Genomic DNA, 23,475 nt, shown 5'->3' on the forward strand with positions numbered 1-23,475 from the left:
TTTGGGAGGCCAGGGCAGGTGGATCATCTGAGGTCAGGAGTTCGAGACCAGCCTGACCAACATGGTGAAACCCCATCTCTACTAAAAATACAAAATTAGCTGGGCATGGTGATGCATGCCTGTAATCCAAGCTGTTTGGGAGGCTGAGGCAGGACAATCACTTGCACCTGGGAAGCAGAGGTTGCAGTGAGCCAAGATCGTGCCGTTGCACTCCAGCCTGGGCAACAAGAGCGAAACTCCATCTCAAAAACAATAATAACAATAAAAAAGAAATACAGATTTATCAACACAAGATTCTTGAAATTTTGCGCTTGACTCACAAGTATACGTTAATGACTTGTGATTAACCATAGTCTGGTCCTTTTTTTTCCTTTTGTCAGTGAGGGAAGATTTAAAAAAACAAATGAATTCTAATACTTTTTTTTAAGTTTTGTGAAACGAACTTGGGAGTATGAAATTATATTCAATACATGTTATATTCAAATCTTATAAATTCACACTAGATTATCTTAAAAGTATGTAGTTCCAAAGTGTGTTTGGAAGACAAGATGTATTCACCTGAAAATACACCAACTGAAACTGCTTTTGTAGAGAGGGTTTAAAAGCCCTCTGTTACAAAACCCCTTTATAACAAATAAAGATTGAGTGCCTACATACTGAATTGATATATGTTCTGGCCCTCGTAATAATGAAAAATCGCATCATCCAAACTGCATATACCATCGAATTCAAGAAAGGTTATCAGTCTTTGGCCAAAACATCTCCAGGCTTGTTTCTTGTTATTTGCCTAAATCAAATATGAAGAAAATCTAGGATCCAACTTTAAAAGCATTAGAGTCCTTTGATCAGTAAGGGGAAATTGTTGTAGTCTTTCGATGGAATTTATAAGTTATGTTTTATTTATAGGACTTGGACAGAATGCTTTAGGGTTGACTTTGGGAACTACAGCAGCTACTTCAACTGCAGACAATGAAGGCCTTGGTGGTATAGATTTCAGTAGCTCCTCAGATAAAAAGAGTAAGTAATGCTGTTGTAACTTTATGTTTTAACAGTTCTGTTGAGGGAATGTCTAGGTTGCTCGAAATTCCTTTGTGTGGAAGATTAGCAGTTATATATTTAGTAGTAACAGTTTTTACTTTTAAATTTGTTTGTATTAATATTTCACAAATTTTGTGTGTGTTGTTCATTTAAGGTTTTATTTTTGTAGATAACAGATTTGTATATGCATATGTCTTATGTAGCTATCTTAATGTGTATACGAATATGTATTTTTTAATAGGGATCATGATACATATGCAGTATTGTTTTGTAGTCTGTTCTTATCTAACATCAGAAGCATTTGTCTGTCAGTAACTGTTTTTAAATATTTTAATGCTGCTTAATATCAGTTTTATGGATGGATAAGTTAGTCAACCATTGTTCTCTTGTTAGATGTTTATTTCCATATGTTTTACTCTGGGAAGTAAAACACTGGGCATTTATCTAAAAAGGCAACATAATATAGTAGTTTAAGAGTGTCTGCTCTGGAGTGGAATTGCCCGGGTTCAGATCCTGGCTCAACTGCTTATAAGCTCTCTGACCTTACTGAAGTTACTTATATTATGTGCTTTGGTTTTTCCTTATCTGTTAAATGGTTTGAGGGTTACTATTTGTAAAACCCTAGCAGAGCCAGACATGTAGGTGTCTCCTTTTATTATCAATGCTTGTTTATATTTTTGGTTATTTCATAGGGAAAATACCTGGAAATTGGATCATTGGCTTAAAGAGAGGGATATTTTGGAGACTCTTAGTGTATAGTTTGTGAAATCGCTTTCCCAGAAAGATTTTACCAGTTTACCCCCTAACCAGTATGAAAATACCTTTCTTGCTGTGCCCTTGCCACATTGAATCTTGGTTTTAAAAATTTGCTAATCCAACTTCATTTTGAAAATGTTTTCATTGTTTTTTGTGTTACTTTGTTCTGCACCATCTCTTCTGCTTCTGATGAAAGCATGTTTCACTAGAATATATACTATATATACTAGGGTATATATATACATATTGAACTTCTCTGAAGAAAGATAAATGGATGAAGCTGTGAAATAGTATCTGTGTATCTATATGACTTTTTTTAAAAAACTGGACACAGGTTTTATTATAAGGAGATACTATTCTAGGGTGAATTACTATTTTAAAGTTGGTAAAACCTTTTTAAACTTTTACAAAGTTTAGATTTCTCTTTCAATGAAAATGGACAAATTTCTAAACAAAGTTTGTTTTTACGTAGTTTTCTCTGTAGCAACTCCATAATTAGGAAAGCAGCCTTAGCAGCTTATTTGTTTACTCAAGTGGAATAGCTTGGTACCACTTTTATTACTTTTATTTTAAGCATGAGAGTACTTCTCTATTATAATTGTTTTTAGGCTCAAAGAGCAGGCTAAGGCAGAAGAGTAAGATAAATAAATGTAAGAAATTAATCTCCTCTCCTCTGCCCCTCCCCACATCTTCCTGCTTTCATAGTGTACCTAAGATAGAGTTGAGCAAGGAGAATATATAGAATAAATGAAATAAATGTCTTAGATATGACATTAAATTTTATAAATATTTATGTACACACAAACATGTGTATAAAAAACTTGGGTGTGTTTCTACTATGGATCTCTGATTACTACATCCCAGTTCCCTTTTATCTATTGCTTATATCAAGGGATTCTTTTTTTTTAATCCAAATGATTTCTGTGTTTCTAGTAGCTGTATCAGTTAGCTTGGGCCCTGCAGTGCCAGTGTGGGATTTAACCAGATAGAGAGTAGCAATAAACAGCATTCAGTGAAGAGGGGACAGCGTCAAGTGAGACTAGAGATGAGAAGGACCTTGACCCTTTTGAGGAAATGATAGAAGGCCAGATTAGCCATAGAGCAGAAAGATGAGGTTCCAGAAGTCATGGAGTCCTTATTTGCCATGTTGAGTTTTGTCATTATATTAATACCTCAGGCAATTTGGGTCTATTAAAGGGATTTGATGAGATTTGTATTTTAAGATTAAGAGCATTCTGACAGCCATATGGAAAATAGCATTCAGTAAGGCAAGAATTGTCATGGAGAACTGTTAGGAAGCTTTTGTAGAGCTCCACGTGTATTACTGAGGCAAAGCTAGGTAGATTAAGTGGGGGTCCATGGTAATCAGGGATCCATGGTAGAAACAGGCTCAAGTTTTTTTTATATACATGTTTGTGTGTACGTAAGTATTTACAAAATATAATAAAATGTCATATCAAAGAAATAATATGCTAGTCAATTTAAAAGTTGGTGAATTATTTGGAGAAACATAAAATTAAATCCTTATTTTTATTTCCATGTCTCATAAAATCTAGGACATCTATAGAAGATAGGTGGCAATTTTAGAGATACTAAATATGAAAGAAAAAATCTTAATAAAATACAAAACATGGAAACATAAATTACAGTTGGATGAAAGAGGTAAAAAAGTAAAACCCCATGTGCAGAGGTAAAAGGTAAATGAGGAAAGTAAAATGCTTGATTTTTTTTTTTTTTTTTTGGATACAGTGTCTTGCTGTGTCATGCAGGTTGGAATGCAGTGGTGTGATCTCACCTCACCGCAACCTCCACCTCCCTGGCTCAAGTGATTGTCCTACCTTAACCTCCTAAGTAGCTGGGACCACAAGTACGCAGCACCACGCCTAGCTAATTTTTAAAAAATTTTTTGGCCAGGCGCGGTGGCTCACGCCTGTAATCCCAGCACTTTGGGAGGCCGGGGCAGGTGGATCATGAGGTCGGGAGATCAAGACCAGCCTGGCCAAGATGGTAAAACCCCGTCTCTACTAAAAATGCAAAAACTAGCCGGGCACGGTGGCAGGCACCTGTAATCCCAGGTACTCGGGAAGCTGAGGCAGGAGAATTGCTTGAACCTGGGCAGCAGAGGTTGCAGTGAGCTGAGATCACGCCACTGCACTCCAGCCTGGGCACTAGAGTGAGACTCCGTCTCAGAAATAAAAAAAAAAATTGTAGCCACAGGGTTTTGCCCTGTTGCCCAGGCTGGTCTCCAATTCCTGGGTTCAAGCAGTCTGCCCAAAATGCTTGATTTTTAGGTGCTTATTTTTTCACATTTTAACATCTCTGAAATTGAGATACATCTTACAAGAGTCTAATATTAGAAATACATATGAAATTATGTAAATGAGACAAATAATATACTTAATGTTGAAATAGCTCTTAGAAATATATAAGAAAAATACCGTAAGAAAAGTGTGCAAATCACAAGTAAGCAGTTCATGAGAGGAGAAATATACTTGTCTCATGAGCATTTGAAGAAAATGGTTTTCTTCACCAAATATAAACTAAGAATTATTATGAAGTGGCATTTTTCACCTACATAACTGGCAAGGTTTTTTATAAAATATGTCCGTTGTTGTGAGGGTGTGATAAGGTATTCATGGCAGATGGGAAGATAAATTGTGATAGTTGTTTTAAGGGATTGTCAGATTGGAGAAGTTCAGGTAATCTGACATAGTATTCTGTACTGATAGGGCCTTAAAAAGTGTCAGGTAAAGTTATCAGGAGTTAAACTGGTAGGCAACAACATAAATTTTCCATACAGGATATTTTTCACGGAAGATGGTTGAGAAAGGGAAATTCTTGCCCTTGAAAGTATATGTACATCTGCCATATATCTGCTTATGTGTACAGATGTCTTCATAAAATGCTTTGCTTTTGAGTTCATGACGAGTCATGACATCACATGATGTTTATGAGGCAAGCAAAGAAATGCTTAACAGTTTATATTTATACTTTAATTTGTGTTAATTTAAAGCTTGTATTTGGAGTATGTTGTTCAATTACCAATTTTTTTTACATGAAGCTTCTTGAATTTTCTAGGTGATAAAACGGGAACAAGACCAGAGTAAGTTTACAAATTTACCCTTAAGGCATTTTAATTGAAGAGTTTAACTTATTAAATTGTAGGCAGATGGTATAATTGAAAGTAAATATCATATACATTTAGGAGAAAAAACTTTTTTGTAATGGTATTCGTTAAAAGTAAAATAATAGACGTATGTTCTGGTAAGATAATGAAAGGTCAAATCTTTAGTTTTTAGTCATTAAGAAAATTTAAAACTATTTCTGGAAAGGTGTTTGGTATTTCTCTGATATAAATAAATACAAATATGTGTTTATTTCTTTAGTCTGTTAAATATTGAACAACTCATGGAACTTTACTTTTGGAGCATTTAAAAAATATATGAATTATTGTGCCAGTCCTGTTTTATGTCCTGGTGTTTTCAGTGAAGAGAATAGCCTCCATATACATCATATATATGTTTGAAGATGGTCATTCTTCTTATTACCAATTATATTTTCTCACATGATTTGTACTATATTAAATAAAGCATTCACAAATAAATGACAAATTCACTCCTTACGAACATCCTGTGTATATTTTAGCTTACTATTTAAATGAAGAAGATTAGAGAAACTAAGATCTGCATAAGGGTTATGAAATCTAACTCATGATTCCATTGCGGTATGCCAAATATCACTTGTTCTTGTTCTCATTAAATATTTATTATTCCTGTAAGCTCTGCCTAGGTCTTATTTTTTCATTCTAATGCATGTTGAAGAACTAACTGAAGTTATTTTTCAAAAGTATTTTGAGCATCTCGTTGTGAGAAGTTTTGTAAACTTTCTTTAATGAATACATTAATATTTTGGAATGGAATAAATTGTCAGTCAGAATCTTTAAGCCAGAGGGAACTTAGTTTAATATCTCACCCAATTTGCAGTATTCTCTGATTTTTTTGTTAGACATTTAGTCAAATGCTTTTAAGTATGTTTTTAATAGATGCCAGTCTTCTTAGATAAGAAATCTTCATGTCAGATGAATTGTTAAAATTATTTTATAGATCCTATTTACAATACATTTATGTTTTTTATAAAGAGCTTTGAAATCATCCAGAGAAGCCATACGTGCTTTTTTGCTATATTTTCTTGTGTCTTAATACTCTAATACTCTATTAAAACTCAGCTGTCAACTTTTTAAAATCTCAATGACCTTAATACATGTTTTGCATTTTTCTTAGGGATAGTAAAGCTCTGAAGGATGAAAATCTACCTCCTGTCATCTGCCAGGATGTTGAAAATCTCCAGTAAGTGTCAAATATAATTAGATAAATAACACTTGAAGAATTCTAGAATACTTCTTAAGGGGAGCATCTCTTCCTTCTAAAATCGCATCCTAGAGGAGCATCTCTTAACTAGGGTTAAAATGTTAATGCTTTTAGAAATCAGAAAAGCAGAACAACAGGAATTAAAATTGAATAACTTCCATTCTGTAAAAAAGTGTGAACTATAGATGAATTTTTAGTTTTGTATTTTAAAACACTTGGACTGTTTTAAGTATATATATATTTTTTGTAGGAAACCAAAGATACATTTTTTAAAACTCAGTTTTAAATATATTTTTTAGGAAATTTGTGAAGGAGCAGAAACAAGTTCAAGAAGAAATTAGTAGAATGTCTTCAAAAGCAATGCTTAAGGTACAAGAAGATATTAAAGCTCTGAAGCAGCTCCTGTCGTTGGCTGCCAATGGAATACAGAGAAACACTCTCAACATTGACAAATTGAAAATAGAAACTGCTCAGGTATACCAACTTATGGCCATTTTACCGTAGGGTTTTTTTGTTTTGTTTTTTCCAAAATGGAAATAAGGTGTTTTGTTTTGTTTTTAATTATAAAATTTGATACATGCATACCGGTAGAAAACTAGATAACTCATATACTTTAATAATGAGTTTTTATTAAGCGTTTTCTGTATACAAGACAGTATCCTAAGCAATTTATATCTGTTAAAACCATTAAGTATTTCTGAAAAGACCCAACAAGGTAGGAATTATTATCCCCATTATATAAATAAGAAAAAAAGCACAGAGCTTTGTTAGTAAGTTGAAGGGCCTGGATTCAGACCCTGGTAATCCAACTCCAGAGTTTATGCTGTTAACTAACTAGGTTTCATAAGTGTGGTTGCTGGCTAAATTGGCCTATTATATAAGAGGAAACATAGCTAGTCAGAAAATAATGTTTTTTAACTGTCGGTTTTTAAATAAAAATTATATCATGCTGTGTGGATATTAAATTTGATGACTTGCAAGTCGTGGTTAAATCTTAGTTAATAAAAATAGTAGGCCGGCCCTGGTGGCCCACTTCTATAATCCCAGCACTTTTGGAAGCCAGGGCAGGTAAATCACCTGATGTCAGGAGTTCGAGACCAGTCTGACCAACATGCTGAAATCCCGTCTCTACTAAAAATACAATAATTAGCCAGGCGTGGTGGCGCATGCCTGTAATCCCAGCTATTCCGGAGGCTGAGGCAGGAGAATCGCTTGAACCTGGGAGGCGGAGGTTGCAGTGAGCCAAGATTGCACCATTGTACTCCAGCCTGGGCAACAAGAGCAAAACTCCGTCTCAAAAAAATACAAATAAAAATAAATAGTAATGTGGCTAATGTTGTCTGTCACTAATGTCTACTTGTTTTTCCTCCTTATGGTGTAATATACAATACATATTAAATATATGTCGTTCTTTTCTACCTCAGTGGGAAAGGATGACGATAGGTGATTTATTTGTGTTGTAGTTATCGTAATTACAGAATATACTTGATCTCATCATAGCAGTCTAGAAATCTTTCCGTGAAGTTGTCCCTGATCTGTTAATGAACTTCATGTGAGATACGCCTTTTTGCTGTGGATTTATCAGAGGGCTGTGATCTTCACAAACGAAGTGGTAGTATTTTAAGTAAAATTTTTAAAGGTGCTTTTGGGTCTTTAAGTCCACTATTGGAGAATATCTTGTAATCTTTTTAATAATGATGTGTTACTAAAAGAGCTACTCTAAACTGTAACGGCTAAAGGGATTTCAAAGACTTTATTGTCTGTCCTCAGACTTCCTGGTCTCTTTAACACATTTATTTGGTTAAATATGAATGTAATACAGGTTGAGCATCCCTAATCCAAAATCTGAAATGTTGCAAAATCCAAAACTTTTTGAGTGCTAACATGATGCCACAGGTGGAAAATTCCACACCTGAACTCATGGGATAGGTTACAGTTAAAACTTTATTTCATGTACGAAATTATTAAAATTGTATACAGTTACTTTCAGGCTATGTGTATAAGAAACACAAATGAATTTTGTGTTTAAATTTGGGTTCTATCCCCTGTCCCCAAGGTGCCTGATTTTATGTATGCAGATATTCCAGAATCAGAAAAATTCTGAAATCCAAAACACTTCTGGTCCCAAGCTTTTTGAATATGGGATACTCAACCTGTATTGCCCCATGTTTCCTTTCCACTTACTCTTCCTAATCATCACCTATGTCCTTTCTAGGGAATAGAAAGAGTTAATTATGTTTTTATACTGGAGAATGTTTAGACTGTGATTAAACATCACATGAAACTACGTGAAATATTTGAAATTATATATAAGTTATTTAGAAAACATAATTAGAGCAAAATAATGGAGGAGGCAAACTCGAAAGAAAGAAGTGAATGCTGTAATGGGACCCATTTTAACTCGAAAACTGAATGATTGCATTCACCGCTGTTTGTGGAGTAGCTGTCATATAATGGGCACATTAATAGTCTTTTGGAGATAAAAAGACAACTCCAAAGGTACTAAAAGTCTAGTAGGGTGAATGAAATAATAAAAGATTGAGAAGAGCATAAAGGTGGCAAAGGAATAAGAGGTTGGGAGTCAAAGTTTCCTTAAGGAAGAATCATCTGAGCTGAATTCAGGAATTTTATAGTTAATGCATGCTGGGCTTAATACCTAGGTGATGAGTTGATAGGTGCAGCAAACGACCATGGCACACGTTTACCTATGTAACAAACCTGCACATCTACCCTGGAACTTAAAAAATTAAATTAAATTTTAAAAAAAGATTTTTATTTCATGCTCACCAGGTCAAAGGGGAAGAAGAAAAAGAGAAAAAAAATTAAAAAACATTTTTAAAGAAATTTGATCTAAGATTACTCTAATGTCTAGTAGCTAGGAACTCTTACTAAGAGTCTAGTGAATTACCAATTGAAAAAAATATTCTGAATCCTCTATAAAGTATCAATCTTATTTAACCCTAAAACCTTTTCTTCAAAGAAAGCCTTTCTGGGAAATATAAGCAGTTCTGCAGTTAGAACTGATGTAGACCAGATTCTTATGGAAGACAAAGTCTTTTATATACTTCATTTTTAATAAGTAACTTGAGTTTAAATTAAAATAGGATGGTTCTTCTTTTGGGGTAAGTGGGGGCCGCATGGTTTATTGAAGTTAAATTACTGAGTTCAGCTCTCCAGTCATTCAACTAACATTTTTAAAAGATCTGTTATGTGCCAGGTGCTTCAGCAGGCATTAGGGATCAAGACTTAGACTAGGGAGAGAGTTAAATCCATCAGGTGATATGATCCAGGTACAAGGGTTTTGTAGGGGCACAGAGGCCTCAAGTGGGCATTTTTATCATCTGTCCAGTGTAGAATAATACCTTTACATTGAGTCTTGAAAAAGAGGAAAGTATCATGAACGAGAGTATGGGCATGTCTGAAGATCTACAAGCAGTTTAGTGTTAGGAGAGTCTGGGCCTGGCTAGAGTCAGTGCTTAGAGAGGTAGCAGGGGTCAGAGTCTTGAATCATCTACACATGTATTTGTACTGGAGTGGGGTGGGATGGAAGCCTGAGTTGAGTGAAAAGGATGTAGAAAAAACAGTCATCAGCTTAGCAGCTTGGCAGTTTAATGAGGAAGAGATGTTGCCACAGGGAATATAAAGTTAAAGTAACTCTTTGTGAAATAAAGAATACTTAAATAGAGGTCAAAAATATAGTGAAATGATAGGAATGTGGAATGTAAGGGGGTAAACAACACTAATCTTGAAAAAACATTGGCTGGAATTGTAGAAAGCAATATAAGAATGGTTGAGTGTGTAAGCTTTAAAAGATCCAGTTCTCCGGTCTTCTAGCAGCATGATATTGGGCAAGTTACTTAATGGCTTTGTAAATCCATTTCTTCATCTATAAAAAGAGAAACATTCCCTACATTGTAATGTTGTCCTTGAGAAGTAACTTTTAGCATAGTGTTTGGTACATAGCAAGCACCCAAATGTTAATTGTGCCTGCCTCAGCCTCAACATTATTATTGCCACCTGCCTTTAAAAAAAAAAAAAAGTATTTTCTGCGTTTATATTAATGATTTTAAGTAGTATAATCTTTACGCTGTAAATGAATTCACTTCGTGAATCCTACAGAAATCTATAGTTTTAAAAATAGATCTACAGCTCTTTATAAGTTTGTTAAAACTGTAATTTGTCTGCTCTTGAAAGGTTTTAGCAACTTGTGAAGCAGCTTCATCCATAATATGTTCTTATAGCATGAACCTCCAAGGTATTGTTTGAAGTTTCAGTCCAGAGACTGAATATTTTTTTTCGTATGGTATTTTTAACATAACTCTTAACTGGCTTTTTTTTTTTTTTTTTTTTTTAAATCCTCTGGTATATTAGGAGTTAAAGAATGCTGAAATAGCTTTAAGAACCCAGAAGACACCACCTGGACTTCAACATGAATATGCAGCTCCTGCTGAGTAAGTTGCTGGATTTTTAAAAACAAATGTTTCTCACTTTCAGAAAGCAGAACAGTAATAATAGTATACAAACTAAATAATTTTAGTATACTATGTGGAAAGGCTGAGCCAATAAGCACTTTACATGGATTTTAAATTTCATAATAACCCTAAAAAGGTTTATCTCCATTAACACCATTTGACTGCAGGGTAAGTGAAGGCTAAGATCTGAGCTTTTCACCACTATTATGCATTTATACTTCATGTACATATTACTTACAGAGTCTACTCCATTTTATTAAATTTTACTGGTAATGGAAAATTACCATTATTCATTTAAATAGGTAATACGTGTTCTGGAAGAAAAATTAGAAAATATACATAAGTAGAAGAAAAAACCAACCTGTAATCACATCACTCAGCTTGTATATACATTTGGCTTTCATACATGTAAAATACATCTTATCTGTTTATGTCCTTCTATGTTGATGAAGATAATAACAACTGATGTTTACCAAATGCTTACTATTTCCCATGCAGTGTGCTTAGGACTATACATGCTTTACCTTCATATTTCACAAGATCTCTGTAGCTGTTGTTATTCCAGTTTTAGCGATAAAGAGACTGAGGTATGCAAAAGTGAGTTGAGTGGTGGAGGTCTGTTTGATTCCTGGTCCCTCACAATTAATTAATTAACTTGTAGAGATGCCATTTCACAGTGTTGCCTAGGCTGGTCCTAGGCTAAAGTGCTTCTCCTGCCTCAGACTCCTAAAGTGCTGGGATTACAGATGTGAGCCACCATGCCTGGCCCCTTACTTATTTTATTCTTTTAGTTTTTTATTATAATTTTGGTCTACAGAAAAGTTTCAAGATGAGAACTAAAAATTCCTGTATGCCTTTCATTCCAATTTCCTACATATTAACATTTTTACCATATTTTTGTTCCTCACATTCTATGTGTATATATACATTTCTCCCCCAAGCAGAAATAATGTTCACTATGCTAAAGTACTTCAGTGGATATTTCTTAAAAATAAGGATATTCTGATACTTAACAGTTCTCAAAATCAGGAAATTCATAATGCCCATGATATTCGTCTTACTCAGATTGGCATGAGATATGCTTCCTCACTGGACTTCCTCTACTATTTTATCCCTCTGTCTTGTACTTAATACTGCCATCAGAGCTAATTTTGCAAAATGCATTCGTGGTTGCCCGTTTTTTACTGAAAGACATTCAGATTACTTTGTATACTATTCAAGATACCTTCTTTTTTTTTTTTTTTATCTATCTAGCACTCTCTGTGGGTAAATTTATTAGAAAAGTAGCAATAATTACATGTGCTTTCTGTAGTATACTATGGTGTTCTCAGATTATAAATTTCATTGATAAAATGACTATAAATTCTTAATTCTGAAATCTGGTTGGTAGACGTTTCTACTTTATTTTAAATTTATTTTAACCTTACAGAAAACTTCCAAAATAGTAGTACAGAGAATTTATTTATATCACTTCCCTTGCTTCCCCTAATGTTAACTTATAACTATAGTATAATTACCAAGAACAGGAAACTAAAATTGTTACAATATTATTAACTAAACTACTAAACGTACTGAAATTCAACCAGTTTTTCCACTAATGTACTTCTGTTTCAGCATCCTATTTGGGATTCACAGTGCATTTGTAATTTCTCCTTAATATCTTCCAGTCACAGTTATTCAGTCCTTCCTTTCCTTGGATAACCTTGATACTTTTGAAGACTATTAAATTATTGCAGAATATTCCTTAATTTGGATTTGTCACTCCAAATTAAAAAAAATTTGATCTGACTTTTTAAATGTTTTTTAAAGCTACTTCAGAATCTTGGTTCAGCAATTTGAGGTACAGCTTCAGCAGTACAGGCAGCAGATTGAAGAACTAGAAAACCATCTTGCCACTCAAGCAAATAATTCACATATAACCCCTCAAGGTAACATGCTTACTGTGGTAATTTTTTTTGAACTTTTGTTTGTAGGAGATAGATGTGGTTATATAATAGGTATTTTGGATAACTACTGGTAGCCCCTTTAAGAAAATTTCCTTAAAAGTCATTTACTACTCCTTTATTCCCTATAAATATAATATGCTTTATTATATGAATTGTTACTGTGGTAACAAGGACAGAAATCTTAGGGCCTTCCCCCCAGATTTCTTTTGTAGACATTCTTCTCTCAGTCTGCTACTCTGTATGTTCTCTGGCCATGAGAACGTTGATAGAGTTTTTTTCTCCTACACGTTAACTGTGCCAAAAATTGGACTCAAATAGAAAAATAAAATGGATTGTGCTATATATGTGTATATATTTGGGTGATAATGTAATTTTCTTTTATAGATTTGTCAATGGCTATGCAGAAAATTTATCAAACATTTGTAGCTTTAGCGGCACAACTTCAGTCTATTCATGAAAATGTAAAGGTAAGTTTTCATTGCCCATTTATCTACCTGGATATGTAGACCCAAGTATTTGTTCATCTGGGGACAAATGTGTCCATGCTTGATACAGAAATAGCTAAAATTACATATAAGTGAAAAGATGAAAACTACTCTAATCCATAACATACCCAGACATAACGATTGATAATACCTGTTCTTTTAAAAAAGATCCAAGTACCCTGTAGTCTGTTATTATAACTTTTTTTTAAGCAGTGCATTGTGAATAACTTTCTATGTTAATACACATATTTCCTGAATATCATTTTTAATAGTTAACATAGGAGTTTGTTGTATGGTTGTACATTGTTTAACCCATTTTCTGTTGGATATTTAGGTGGTTTCTATTTCTTTACTACTATAAATAGCACTATAGAAAATAGGCATTCTTAGTCAGGCACAGTGGCTTACACCTGAAATCCCAGCACTTTGGGAGGCCGAGGCGGGCGAATCACAAGGTCAGGAGTTCAAGACCAGCCTGGCCAATATGGTGAAACCCCGTCTCTACTAAAATTACAAAAATTAGCCGGGTATGGTGGCGGGCACTTGTAGTCCCAGCTACCTGGAAGGCTGAGGCAGGAGAATCGCTTGAACCCAGGAGGTGGAGGTTGCAGTGAGCCGAGATCGCACCAGTGCACTCCAGCCTGGGCAACAGAGCAAGATTCCGTCTCAAAAAAAAAGAAAATAAGCATTCTTAGTAGCAAATGATTTTGTACTACCTTAATTTTATCTGTTTTAAGTGTTTATTGGCCACTGCATTAAAAACCGGCTTACAGCATTTCTCCCTTTTAAATACAGGGAACTGTTTGTGTTTATTAAATAATGTAAATAAAATGATTTATCACTGAATATTTAGACTGACTCTCGCTTTTTTTTTTTTTTTTTTTTTGAGACAGACTCTTGCTCTGTCGCCCAGGCTGGAGTTCAGTGGCATGATCTTGGTTCACTGCAACCTCCACCTCCTGGGTTCAAGTGATTCTCATGCCTCAGCCTCCTGAATAGCTGGGACTACAGGCACGTGTCACTACGCCTGGCTAATTTTTTGTATTTTTAGTAGAGATAGGGTTTTGCCATGTTGCACAGGCTGGTCTCGAACTACTAAATTCAGGCGATCCTCCCTCCTCGGCCTCCCAAAGTGCTAGGATTTACGGGCATGAGCCACTGCACCCAGCCTGAATATTTTGACTCTCATATAATAACGTTAGTTTTTAAAATGTATTTAAGTGAAATGTTCAAGGTAAGTACATCTTTTCTAACTAACTGAGCAAATGTAATTAAACTCTTTAATCTTGGAGTGTATGTGGTCCAAAATACCTTTAAAATTCAAGCGGCGAAACCTGAGTCTAGATAAATTATCAACTGTGTAGACTAGAGTTTAATTGGAATTATCAACATTTTCATTTTTATTTTGATTTCATGCATAGTAACAGAATTTTTTTAAGTAAACCATTTAAATTACACCATTTTTGAAATGGTAGTGCACTTTAGACCTTTTGCTTTAGTAGATTTAAAACTGTAACCCAAATCTTTAAATTTTGTTCTAAAGGAGGAATTTTATCAGATTTAAAAAAATTCTATTAGTCTATAATAAATGTTACTTTAATTTTTTAATAAAATTAATGTATGGCACTTTGAAGTCCGTTGCACAGAATTCTTTTCCTTAATTTTTATTATGAAATCTTTCAAATATACACAAAAGTAGGCTATCATTATACTGAATGCCCAGGTATGACTACCTAATTGCAACCATTATCAAAACCCTGCTGAACTTGTTTTATCAATGCTCCACAGAAGATGCTTTTTCCCCCCCATGAAGTATTTCAGAGCAAATGCCAGGTGTAAACGTACATTTTTTTTAGCAGCACTGTCTCCTCTCTGGTTTGGAAAATATATCATTTTTGGTAATATGACCATAAAACAGTGAGACCAAGACCACATAAAACTGCCCTAGATCACTTCAAATAAACGTTGTAGACATAAAATTTTGACCTACTCTTTAAGCAACCCAAGAACGAAAGGATATTCCCAAGAACCAAAGAATATTTTATAATCAGATTTGGTATGTTGCCATTATTTTTAGCTTAGTTTAGTGAGCAAACTAAGCTCTAGGTTTCTTTATTTCTTGTAGAAATCTCACAAGACATTTTTTTGTTCGTTTTGTTTTTCATTAGGTAATCTGTTGAAACAGGCGTTAACTATTCTATCCAGCCAGGCCTCAGGAACATTAACACATTTGGAAGTTTTAGCAATTTGTTTTATAAATCATGGCTGATGTCAAGGTTTTTGTTTGTTTGTTTTATTATTTTGTTTTGTTTTGTTGAGACGGGCTTGCTCTGTTGCCGATGCTAGAGTGCAGTGGCGTAATCATGACTCATTGCAGTCTCAATCTCCTGGGCCCAAGCGATCCTCCCGCCTCAGGCTCAGCCTCTTGAGTAGCTAGGACTACAGGCATGCACCACCACACCTAGCTAATTTTTTAACTTTTTGTAGAGAGGGGCACTTGCTGTGTTGTCCAGGCTGATCTTAACTGCTGGCCTCAAGGAGTCCTCCTGCCTAGACCTCCCTAAGGGCTGGGATTATAGGTGGGAGCCACCGCGGCCAGGCTGTTTCTTTTAACTAATGGTCTTGGTCTTAAGTTTCTAAGGTGGATCATTATTTTCCATTATCTGAAGCAGAACTAAAATTTATGGGATACTGATGCTTGCCCAGGACAAGGAAGGGTGGATTTGCAAGAGATCGGTAGTGCTTGTTTTTCTTACATCATATGTCTTGATTCTGGCTTTGTATCTTCCCCAATATCCAGTTCTTGGCAGGCCCCCTTTTTTAATACGTCATAAATGTAGCAAAGTTTGGAATTGGAACATCAAACACTGACATCCACACAAAAAGGGCGATGATAGCTTTTAAATACCATAAACAGTAAGATTTTTAAGTGCTGTATTTGTTATAATCAGAACCTAATGTTTACTAATTTCTGCTAAGAAATGTAAGAAATATGAAAAATCTGTGTCTTTTCAAAAAGTGGTTAAAAACCTATCTAAATTAGGCTAAATCTTCAATGAAAGCATAAAATAATTCTAAAGTGAAACAATTGTTGCTGTTGATGGCCTTAATCAAGGCAGATGCTGCATTGGGTAAAAGCAGCTCACTTTATGAACTTGGGAATTTTTCTTACTCTGGAGTTACAAACACTTTTTTTCTTTGAGGTGGGTGGTTGGGTTCATAACTTTAACATGAATCAAGTCTCATTGTACAATGGTCAAATAATAGCAATAGCAATAAAGTAGAAGCCCTCATCATACCCTCCAACCACTGCTGAGGTGCAACACCTTATTTTAGCATGTGTTACCCAGGCCTTCTAAAAAATGTATTTAAAAGTATATATATTTAGTGCTGACTTTTTTTTCTTTCTTTTTTTTTTAAACTTTTAATCAAAAGGCTATGAAAAGGTTGGACATTTGAGGGGAAAGTTTCTTGAAAAACTGGAATATTTATTTTTAAATTCTTTTCATCCATCCATCTGCACATTGATGGAGTATTTAAATATTACTCTGTCTAAAAGCTTAGCTGATTTATTTTAAACAAGGCCTCACAAAGACAGTATTTTAGAAGCATATTGTAAAGATAGGGAGTAAACTATTCAAGGGAGCAGTAGAACTCTTGAACTCATCACTTCCTACACCAAAGTGCATTATTAGCACTCTAATTTGCAGTTTGGATTGAATGTATAATATTGGGACTGTCTTTGGTAACTTATGGTTATATTCATCCACGTATTAACCATAGTCAATGTGAAACTTCATTTAGCCGTTTTGTTTATTTTTTATTCTTTTAGGTTCTGAAAGAACAGTACCTTGGCTACAGGAAAATGTTCTTGGGAGATGCTGTTGATGTGTTTGAAACAAGGCGAGCAGAAGCCAAGAAGTGGCAGAACACACCCAGAGTTACTACTGGACCCACTCCTTTCAGCACCATGCCAAACGCAGCAGCCGTTGCCATGGCTGCAACACTTACACAGCAGCAACAGCCTGCTACAGGTCTGAACGCATTCAAGTTATAGCTTCTTACTGTTCCAATGCAGAACATTTATGTGCGTTTTTATAAGTCTTCCATTTGTGTGAGCACTGAAGAAATTTCTATGAGTAGCTGTTCCAATACAATCTAAAATTGTGATGGACACAATTATAAACATACCTGATAAAAAAGGCAGGGTAGTCTTAGCAATAATTATACATCAATTAGATATTGAATATTGTGAATCTACTTAATGTTATTTGCTGTATTGCTATAAATGCCCTTTAGAACATGGTGTTTCACTAGTGAATTACATTTAAGAATAACATTAGATTCTGAAATCATGATTGTACCATTTATTGTTTTAAAGTCAGAGATCATCCATCCATTCGTTGAATTTTTCATATATGATACTGATAGATGGTGCATTCTCATTTTCCTCATACATAGTGATTACAAAGTACCCACATTCAGGATGAAGTATGCTTTTATTGACTGAAGGTATGTTGAAGATCAGTAGGCTTGTTTGTATGTATGTTGACTGTAAACAGAATACAAGCCCTCTAAACCAAATTTTGAAGACGATACATGCTAGAATTGTACCTTTCCAAGGTGAACAGAACAGCAAGAGCAGGAAAAAGATGTTTTGAGATGTGGATTGCACATTAAGGAGCAACTGGGAAGTTGAACAGTGAAAATAATTGGTGACATGGAAAGCAGATTGTTTTATTCCTTGGTTTAGTTACACTTCTAATTAGAGAAACATTTTTTGTGGTCATTCTACAGTGTTTTATTTGGTCCTGTGTCTTTTGGAGGTTAATAGTTATCTTAATCCTGCTATCCCTTTTGTCAGGTTTGAAGCTTGACATGGAAAAATAGTCTTAATTGATATTGATTTTTTTATTTTAATCATTCATAAATTTCTTAGTAATGCTTATTATTCAATAGCATGTGTCTTTCTGAGAGTTCCATATAGTCCAGTAGTACATTATAATACACACAAAAAAATTAATACATATTTAGATTGCATTCAAGCTACCTATACTAGGGAAGCATTCTCTGGTTTTCACTATTGGCAGTTTAAAAAATTGTTCTTCATATTTGGAGATGACAGAATTGACTTGCCATAAGTAAAGGGTTGATGATAGATTTATGCTAAATCCTCCATATCCCGTGGCTGGACCCATGTGAATAGTGGCTCGCATGAGCACTGTCTGGTAGCTCTCTAGCTGGCTGGAGTGTAGGATTGCATTGTTAAGTTATGGAGGGAAAAAGTCATTATGGGATTGATTCCTTTGAGGATTGATATTTCTTCTTAAAAGGACTCAATCCCATAATTATGACCATCAGCTCTCATGATTACTTAACCAGTTAATCAAACCAACCATAGTACTAGTTTACTTTTTAGAGCCAGTATTAATCCTAAAGTAGATAAGTGTAGATTTGGTTAAGTGTTCTTTAAACATAGTGAATTTCCATTCTATTAAATAGAACTTGAGAAATGTCAGTTATATAAAAAGTTATGTTGTAAGTGAATATATTCTATGATAAATACCTAAACTTGAAGCAAAACCTCCTGTCAAGGGTTTGTGTGTGTGTGTGTGTTTAACTTTCTTATCTATAGACTATTATTTTGAGAAATTCATAGGTTTTCACTTATACATTTTGAGCTCGTGGACATATGGAGATGTGTGTTCATTTTCTAAATGAGTGCCTACTATGTGCTGGGCTCGAGGAATACAAAGGTAGACAATATAGATTTGGTCTTTGCCCTCTGTGGTGGTTGACAACGTTAGCTTAATCTGGAGTATTCTTGAGGAGCCTTTTGCTCATAGGCTTTAATTTTGTCTGTGACTTTTGCCAGGCTTTGGGGAAATTGACTGTCTTCACTCTTCCCTGAAACTTTGAAGTCCACATAAGGGCTTTCTAATCAGATGGCAGAAATTATAATTTATTAACCTAAACAACCTTACAGTGTTTTCGCTTTGAATTGTATGAATTCTTAGAACTGAGAAGCTAAACAACAGTGATAACAATTTTACATTATCTTTTCTTTCTCCTTTTGTTTCTCTAAAGGTCTCCCAGGCCTTCCCAGTCAAAATTTTCGTTATTTTTAGTCATGTCACCATGATGTGAGATTTCTGAGCTCCGTTAGATACATTTAGAAATGTCCCTATTTGTCGAATGGTGTTTTGTACCCCATAAGTTATCCCTTATGCCCTGTGACTTCTGTGAAATCTTTGTTTTTAAGTGCCAATAACAAATTTTAGACCATCTAGATGAAGGTAGAGAGAGCTTATGCATTGTTTTTATACATCACTGTTGATCTATACAAGATTTGAGTTATCAGAAGGGTTTTGCTTTTATTTGCATATGAAATTTTTATTAACATGAATATGGGCACAGAGCAAATAGCTTCTTAGACTGCTGCCTTCTGAAGGTGGCTTCTGTATCTTTCTCAGAGGAGGAGGAATAGACTTAAACGACTTCTTTGTCCTCCTTCAATTTTTTTTTTAATGAAAAAGTATACTAGGGCTTAGGCATGTGTGATTTACAGTTATTTGTTCTGAAGGCTGCAGAGAATTGAAAATCCAGCAGGCTATTTGTGTATGAAATCATGAGCATCGATACGTGGATAACGTAGTTTCATGTTGGCAGAACTTGACACTTGTCTGTAAGTGCTTCCCAAGCCTCCTGAAAAACTGAAGACATTTACATTAGGCTTTTCAGTATAATTTTAATTTAGGATAGGTTTTTTAGCAATGTACCTGGGATTGAGTTTTGCTATTGTGTTTTGACACTTTAAGAGTTCTTGATGTTTACATAATAAGACTTTCTTATGTGACTTAGCTGCTGTTTTAAGGAGAGCCAAGACGTTTTGTTAGGAATTCCTACTTTTTAGCTTAGTGTAGGTTTGGACATTTAAGGTGCAGTGTTAAATAGGAAACATTAAGTATTTCATCTTAGTTTCTTGTGGTTTTGTGATTTTGTTGTATTTAATAACCAAAGGAACATTCCCCATTAAATCAGTAAGAGTAAAATTTTTCAAACTGGGGAAAACGCATTTTAGGTTTTTTAAAGAAAAATTATTTTAAAATGTGACTTAGAAATAACCATACTAATTACATTAGGCATTTGGGGTGATCATGGAAAATTATAAAATATTTTTAGCACTTTAGTCCTTTTTCTGTTAATGCAGTTTTACTTTTAAGAAAGTAAAATTTATTCTGGAAAATATGAATTACAGTGCTAAACCTGGTTTTGTTGTGTGTGAATATATTATATGGTAACTTTTGTAAAATGTTACTCTACATGAAGATTTCACTTTGGCCAGTCATTGGTATATATCACTACAAACTTAATTTTATTTATGGAAATAAGAACCTCTCATTGAATGACTATTCAAATTTCAAAGCAGACTTCTTGAATTGTTTACGTAACTTTTGCCTGAAGGATTTAGACTGCTTTCTAATAGTGAAACTAATATATATGGTGGCCAGAGTGTAATATATGCTAATACTTTGGCATGGGAGATATTTATCATGAGTTTTTACTATTAAAAAATGTTATACATTTGCCTACGAGTTTTATAAATGATGTTGCCTTCAGAATTTGTGTGAAGGTACAAAACTAAAAATATCATGTATCTGATGTGCAATGGAAAGTCTTGTCATCATTAGATATGAGTTCTTGATTATATTCTGAATATTGATGATTAGAAAAATCTTATGTTCTGTTGCTCTTAACAACAGACCCACACACAACAAAAAGCATGCTATTTGAGTAACTCTTATGACTTACAAGGCTGAGGGCTGTGGTGTGCATTATTCTTTAGGGTCTTCCACCAGCAGTGCCTCCTATTAACCTGTGACAAACAAGTCTCTCAATGTTAAAGAACTGGACATGTGTTTTTTATGTTTTTTGTTAGGAATCAGAAAGTATAATAATATGCTTGGTTTCTTTTTCCTATAGTAACATTTTACAAAAGAGCTGCTAGGCAGGTATTTTATTCTCAAAGTGATCTCAAACTGGATGTAAAATTTTAAATTATTTTTTTAATAGTAGTATAAGAATTCTGGCTGCTATTAGTTATTGTTTGTTTTCTGGGTTAGAAGCTATTCGAAAAGTCCAGTTTCTGTCCCAGTGTAGCAAAATGTAGTTCCTCGGTTGTTTTTCTTTAAATGCTTTATAATTTTACACTACCTTTTTAATATACAAACCTCATTCTTCATTGGATAACTTGAAGGCTTTGATTTCTTTAAAAATTTAAATTTTAGTGTGTATATTACTTTGACAGTTCCCTCATCTTTGAGATGCACTGATCACTGTGCTTGAAAAAGACAATACTGAAGATTGTACTATGAAGTTTATTGAATAATTTTCATAAATTATTTATCCAAATGAGAGATTTTTAGATTTTTGTATTCTGCTTAGTTTTAAAAAAAAATAGTAGTTTAAAAGAGAGGCTAGTAAGTTTGATGCTATTCTTGCCAAACAAACTCAGCCAAAATCTTTAAAGTAACAAGTGGGAAAAGGATGACTAATCGTTCTGCTTCTGAGTACATTTTCCAAAACGTTGGAAAGAAACTTCTGAATTGAAATCTTGAATGTATTGAATCTGTCAAGGTACACAGCGGTGCCTTTGTAAATGTTCATTACTTTATTTAATCAGGTGATAAGTGGTGTAATGTAGCAGAGCTTAAGAATAGAACTCAATTATCACTTTTTGTGAACAAGTTGGAATTGTCATGTTACTGTGTAATTGATTTGCTTTACAATGAACAATAAATTTAATAAAATAAAACATTGTCTTGTTTTTTTATCTACTTATTGTATATATCATTTATATTTCATATGAGAAATCATGCCTAGTTTTTTGGGTACTTACTCTTATGAAATAACATGATAGTTTTGCCATGTTAGTGTCAGTCTCTCTTGATCAGTTGAGACTTGACTCTAACACTAAGGAGCTCGATTAAAAAAAGTAAAAACCATTTACTGATTATACCAACTAGTTTTATCAGAAAACAAGTGAGGAGATCTAAAATAATTCTAGAAGTAAATCTAAAGGAACGATAATTTATGATACATTAAAGATTTCAAATTATTTAGTAGATTAAACTAACGTCTTTCATTGCGGTAAGCCTCTTTTAATTGTCTAGTTCTGAACAGGTTAATTTTTTTAAAATCTTTTTTTAATTTTTAGATAGATAAATCAGTTTGGATAGATAAGTTAGACTGGAGAGACATCCTGAAAACTAAGTTTTAACAAATGGAATCAGTTAAAAGTAATCACTGTTCATTTTAAAAATAATTTCATAAAGAATCTTTAATCTTGAAAGAGTAAGGCAAATTTGTTTTTTTTCCCCCCCATTTTTTTTTTTTTTTTATACCAGGGCCACAGCCATCTCTGGGAGTTAGTTTTGGAACGCCATTCGGCTCAGGTATTGGCACTGGCTTGCAATCAAGTGGCTTAGGTTCTTCAAACCTTGGAGGTACACTTTAACTTTTCTAATATTTCATTGAACTATTATATATTTGAATTGATACTAGCCTGTAAAAAAAAATTTCTAAGAGAATCTCCTGCTATTTTGGAAGTTAAGGTTCCATCCGGCAAAAACGATTCTCAAACATAATTATTGCTTTCTAATATTAGATTTAGAACTTAAAGAATCATTCCATCTTCTGTGAACAGCAAATATAAAGTATTAAAATTAAGTGGTAGGCATGTTCATGTTTTCAAAGCAATATGCTGACACATGAACTTGAGAATTCTTTAGTTTTAATCATCTTAATTAAAAATCTTAAAATTAATAGTCTTAATGTTAGTTTGGAGTCTGAACTACTTCTGGATGATATACATTCTCCTAATCAGTATCTTCTTTTTTCTGAAAATGAGTACTTAGGGAAATTATTATGAATTGAACAGCTCAACTCATGTCCATTTCTAAGCACATTTGGCAAATTTGCCTATATACATACTTGTTTACATAAGCAATTGAGCTTATTTTAATACTTTCATAAGTTTAGTAAGGTAAGTCCTGCAAAAACATCATGCTAAATACAAATGCATTCACAATTCTTTGATATGGATAACTGAAAGTTGGTTGTATTTTCACAGGCACATTATAATGTAATGAATAAGTTGCCCTTATTTCCACTAAAATATAAGACGGGAGACCTATAAGCTATTACGGTTGTTTAATATAGACTCTGTTCTAAATTAGGAATTATTAGAATCTGGCAGATAGCATAATTCCTATAATCTATAATTAATTTGCCATCACATTTCTTATTGTTACAGGCAATGATACTGTCACACTCAGTATTTTAGATAAGCTATTGCAAAATAACCGAAAAAGAATTTGAACTTTATTTGTAGAGCACCTGTCTCTTAGGA

The 23,475-nt window shown here is 33.9% G+C and overlaps 1 protein-coding gene across 5 annotated transcripts in view; it reads left to right on the top strand.

The window, feature by feature from the left end:
- Positions 1-23,475, top strand: part of NUP58 (nucleoporin 58) — a 50,426-nt gene that overhangs the window by 14,917 nt on the left and 12,034 nt on the right. For all 5 annotated transcript variants that reach the window (XM_055096567.2, XM_055096568.2, XM_003818352.6 and 2 more), the window contains 9 exons: positions 907-1,017; positions 4,873-4,897; positions 6,075-6,140; positions 6,461-6,635; positions 10,533-10,612; positions 12,443-12,561; positions 12,964-13,046; positions 16,897-17,098; positions 22,472-22,570. In XM_055096567.2, coding sequence (XP_054952542.2) covers positions 907-1,017; positions 4,873-4,897; positions 6,075-6,140; positions 6,461-6,635; positions 10,533-10,612; positions 12,443-12,561; positions 12,964-13,046; positions 16,897-17,098; positions 22,472-22,570 — 960 coding nt within the window. The remainder of the gene's footprint in view (positions 1-906; positions 1,018-4,872; positions 4,898-6,074; positions 6,141-6,460; positions 6,636-10,532; positions 10,613-12,442; positions 12,562-12,963; positions 13,047-16,896; positions 17,099-22,471; positions 22,571-23,475) is intronic.

This window comes from Pan paniscus, chromosome 14, assembly GCF_029289425.2.
Source record: "Pan paniscus chromosome 14, NHGRI_mPanPan1-v2.0_pri, whole genome shotgun sequence".
NCBI lineage: Eukaryota > Metazoa > Chordata > Mammalia > Primates > Hominidae > Pan > Pan paniscus.